This window comes from Pogona vitticeps, chromosome 4 (assembly GCF_051106095.1).
Source record: "Pogona vitticeps strain Pit_001003342236 chromosome 4, PviZW2.1, whole genome shotgun sequence".
Classification (NCBI taxonomy): domain Eukaryota; kingdom Metazoa; phylum Chordata; class Lepidosauria; order Squamata; family Agamidae; genus Pogona; species Pogona vitticeps.
The window spans coordinates 106,747,742-106,752,419 of record NC_135786.1 but is presented as its reverse complement, the minus strand read 5'-3'; the positions used below and the strand labels follow the sequence as shown (position 1 = coordinate 106,752,419).

The window sequence follows — 4,678 nt, the reverse complement described above, 5'->3', positions numbered from 1 at the left end:
TATGTATTTACACAATATTCTAATGTAATAACATCTTATGTTTTTCTATTCTATAAAATTTTTCATTTCTTTCTCTCTCTCTCTCTCTCTTTATTTTTACAGAGAGGTGAAATAATGAATTTTCTAAAACCACGATCAAGAATTGCTATATTTTGGAACTGGCTGCTGGAACTTGTGTTACCTAAAAACTATTTCTCTGGCATGCAGTAAATAATATATATATTTAGAAACTCTACGCTGTGTCTATACATTTATTTAAAAAGAATATTTACATTTATTTAACAGGTTTTAAAATTAATCTATCTCTTACCCATTTCTGCACGGTTAATCTGATTTTTAATGCGTAACTCTATGAATGAAAAAAACAAAACGTAAATGAATAACAATTTTTAAAAGGACAGTCCTATTTTTAAAAAAGTGCTAAATCTCATAATATTCAGCTGAATTTGTTACTCACCTGTGGTATATTGGTCAGCTTCTGTGCAGTTTTGAGGAGGTGTGATAAAAGGGGCTTTTATATATTTTTCAAGGGAAGCAAAAGATTTTTTTCTGATCCTCTCCTTAAGCCTGTTAAAGGAGAAAAACATCTGGCAGGATGTTGATTTGCAAACCTACGCAATTACTGTGAAACAACAACACCTCATTACCACATCATTTAAACGGATGCACGTCATTTAAAAGGAAATTATTGCCAATACACAATAAGGGGATGTTGATTGGAAAGATACACAAATCTCGTGAAACAACAGCCTCTCTCTCTCATCAATAACTGTTTGAAAGGAAATGATAAGACAGGCCTTTGGTATCTCAGCTGAACAGAGCTGTATAGTATTTGTAGTCTCAATCTGACTTGAAAAATTATTGTGGGAAAAGCATAAATGATTTATTTTTCACCTCACAGCCAAACAGAGCTGAATCTGTGTAATATATTACATTTAAGGAGATGAATTTCTGTTGACTTAAAGTTAAAACAGCTTTTAATTCAAACATTTATTCTCTGTGAACCTTTTGTGACCCATCCTGAAGGTGTGTGGGGTGGGGTGGGGGTAGTTTAAGGAAGCAACACCATTTAAAGTTAGAAAAAATACTATTTTGATATTAGAATGCTAAGCAAAAAAGGGAAATTGAATAAATGATTTATTTTTCACCTCACAGCCAAAACAGAGTTGAATCTGTGTAATATATTACATTTAAGAAGATGAAATTCTGTAGACTTAAAGTTAAACCAGCTTTTAATTCAAACATTTATTCTCTGTGAAACTTTTGTGACCCATCCTGAAGGTGTGTGGTGTGGGGGTAGGGGGTATTTTAAGGAAGCAACACCATTTAAAGTTAGAAAAAATGCTATTTTGATATTAGAATGCTAAGCAAAAAAGGGAAAATGAATAAATGATTTATTTTTTACCTCACAGCCAAAACAGAGTTGAATCTGTGTAATATATTACATTTAAGAAGATGAAATTCTGTAGACTTAAAGTTAAACCAGCTTTTAATTCAAACATTTATTCTCTGTGAACCTTTTGTGACCCATCCTGAAGGTTTGTGGGGTGGGGGTGGGGGGTAGTTTCAGTCAAACATCTGGCAGGATGTTGATCTGCAAACCTACGCAATTACTGTGAAACAACAACACCTCATTAACACATCATTTAAACGGATGCACGTCATTTAAAAGGAAATTATTGCCAATACACAATAAGGGGATGTTGATTGGAAAGATACACAAATCTCATGAAACAACAGCCTCTCTCTCTCATCAATAACTGTTTGAAAGGAAATGATAAGACAGGCCTTTGGTATCTCAGCTGAACAGAGCTGTATAGTATTTGTAGTCTCAATCTGACTTGAAAAATTATTGTGGGAAAAGCATAAATGATTTATTTTTCACCTCACAGCCAAACAGAGCTGAATCTGTGTAATATATTACATTTAAGGAGATGAATTTCTGTAGACTTAAAGTTAAACCAGCTTTTAATTCAAACATTTATTCTCTGTGAAACTTTTGTGACCCATCCTGAAGGTGTGTGGGGTGGGGGTGGGGGTAGTTTAAGGAAGCAACACCATTTAAAGTTAGAAAAATACTATTTTGATATTAGAATGCTAAGCAAAAAAGGGAAAATGAATAAATGATTTATTTTTCACCTCACAGCCAAAACAGAGTTGAATCTGTGTAATATATTACATTTAAGGAGATGAATTTCTGTTGACTTAAAGTTAAAACAGCTTTTAATTCAAACATTTATTCTCTGTGAACCTTTTGTGACCCATCCTGAAGGTGTGTGGGGTGGGGTGGGGGTAGTTTAAGGAAACAGCACCATTTAAAGTTAGAAAAAAATGCTATTTTGATATTAGAATGCTAAGCAAAAAGGGAAAATGAATAAATGAACAATGTATGTTCCATTAAAAACTCTTTATTAAAAAGCACATTTTATTACAAGGAAAATGTATAGTATTTTGTTTTTTGTTTTTTATTCATTCATGCATGCTTGGACAGCAATAATAATGATCCTTGTGTAGTTCTATTGTTGATTTAGCAATGTCTAGATATTTTTCATCTGTTGACCTCAAAAGTCTTTTTAGCAATTTATAGGAATCCTCTGAAACTGACAGGCATTTAATAATATTGTGTATGTAATTTACATTTCGATTTGTCATACAGAGTATCTTATTTCTGAAGGCTGCAAGCGTTATAATGAGGATAACTTTTTTATAGCAGAGTTTTTCACATATCTCGTTCAACATCTTGGAATAGTCCGCTTCGTTCCAACCTATGCACGGGTGCGCTTGTTGTGCACAAATATCTTCCTGGCATCCATAGCACTTTTGAATCAGATGTTCAGACAAAGCGTCTTTTAGCATTGCGAAGAGACAGGCCCTTGTAAGGGCCTGCATGTCCTTGTGTTTTTTCAGAGAAACGCCTCCGGCTTGCAAGTGCTGCATCTCCTAAAAATCAAAGAAGGGTTTTAGCACACAGAATAAGCATCTATAGCACACCTAATAACCATCTATAGCACTCCTCTACCACCACCTTTTCCCACAGGTTACCTACCTGCGTTTCAGAAGCTTTCTCATTATAACATGATGATTCCCCATGATGACACGGTCTGACAGGGTCTTCAAGACGTTTTAATGCTACTGGAGGCCCATTTTCACTGTCAGAATCTGTGCTCATGTAGCGCTTTCTGGGTTTGGCAGCGTCCATGGATGCAGCGGCCTTTTGCTCCTCTACCTTTTGGCCTGCCTCGGGAGCTTTGTTCTCCTTCTCCGCCATGTCTCCAATGCCACAAGACCTTTGCAAAGAGCCGCAGAAGGGTACCGAACCACGTTTATAGCTTCTCTGCAAATCCCCGGGACTTTCCCACCCTTGCAGGGCCTAGGGCATGCTGAGGCATGCCCTAGGGCCAACCTTTCTAGCCAAACCCCCTCCACCCGCTCCCCATTGGTCCACAGGGGCCGTGGGGGGGCACAACCCCTCGGGGACCAATCCTCAGGCTACCCTAGGGTCACGGGGGACCCCAGACTCTAGGAAAAGACACCTATAGGCCCACGGTGACCCCCACAACCCCTGACGTCATGCAGGGCCTAAAGGCATGCTGGGGCATGCCCTAGGGCCACCCTTTCTAGCCAAGCCCCTCCAACCGCTCCCCATTGGTCCACAGGGCCGTGGGGGTGGCACAACCCCTCGGGGACCAATCCTCAGGCCACCCTAGGGTCACGGGGGACCCCAGACTCTAGGAATACACCCCTATAGGCCCACGGTGACCCCCACAACCCCCGACGTCACCGCTCGACCAGCCCCTTCCGCCGGAAGGGGCCTGGGTCGAGCGTGGACGCCGGAAGTCCCTCCCCTTCCGCTGCAGGGGTCCAAAAGGGGGCGTGGCACCTGTCAAATTTGAGTTTGAATAAAGCTACCATTACCCTACTACTTCCATTAACTGCCCCCTTTGCTTCAGTTCTGAAGTCGATTACTTCTATATGAAGGCACTATGACCCTGGCAGTCAGTGTGTGTGGGGGTCATTAAGAGTCAAGTCTGGACCAGGTTGCCATTTTGAGATATGTCTTGTAGAAAATATCAGGGTTAATACCTGTGTAAGTCCATTGCAGGCAAAACATGAATGGGTCCGAGGGTGTCTTCAAATCCAAGACATTTAATTATACCTGTAGTGGTTTCTGCACTGCGTCTGAAGAAACAAGCTGATATCCATAGAACCTTGTATATAATAAGCTGTCCAAAGTGCCACAAAACTACTTGTTGTTCATGTAGAAAATGTAAGTCTCATTTTCAGGATTTTGGATGAGCTTTCTATCTCGCTTTATATTTGTCTTTTTAAAGGAGACTCTGGCTTTTGGCAGCATGAAATAACCTCATGACTTGGCAACAGGTGGTTGCCTCTCCTTGTCTTTTTATTTCATCTTCTTCCCTTCCCAAGATAGCAAATTTTCACAGGCTCGACACAATGCCAACTTTTTAATGAATGCAACTGCACTGTGAATCTGACAAAGATAACAATCTGTTGTTTTTGTATCCTCTTTCATTTTACTTGGCTTTCTTTTTGAATTAGGAAGCAAGGAATGGAGTGTGCATGCAAAAGAGAGACAGACAGACAGAAACAGAGAGATTGAAAGAAAAATGTCTTCCTTTTGTAAGGGTACCATGTAACATGGCATCCAGCTGGGTGC

At 39.6% G+C, this 4,678-nt stretch overlaps 1 protein-coding gene across 1 annotated transcript; it reads right to left on the bottom strand.

Annotated features, from left to right (window-relative positions):
• Window positions 1-2,447: 2,447 nt before the first annotated feature.
• On the bottom strand, window positions 2,448-3,932 carry LOC140707790 (uncharacterized). The gene is made up of 2 exons (XM_078392311.1): window positions 3,047-3,932; window positions 2,448-2,940 (listed from the first exon to the last, which is right to left on the bottom strand). Exons 1-2 carry the CDS (start codon window positions 3,266-3,268, stop codon window positions 2,470-2,472), a joined length of 693 nt encoding a protein of 230 aa, XP_078248437.1. The 5' UTR covers window positions 3,269-3,932; the 3' UTR covers window positions 2,448-2,469.
• Between the last annotated feature and the right edge of the window lie 746 nt (window positions 3,933-4,678).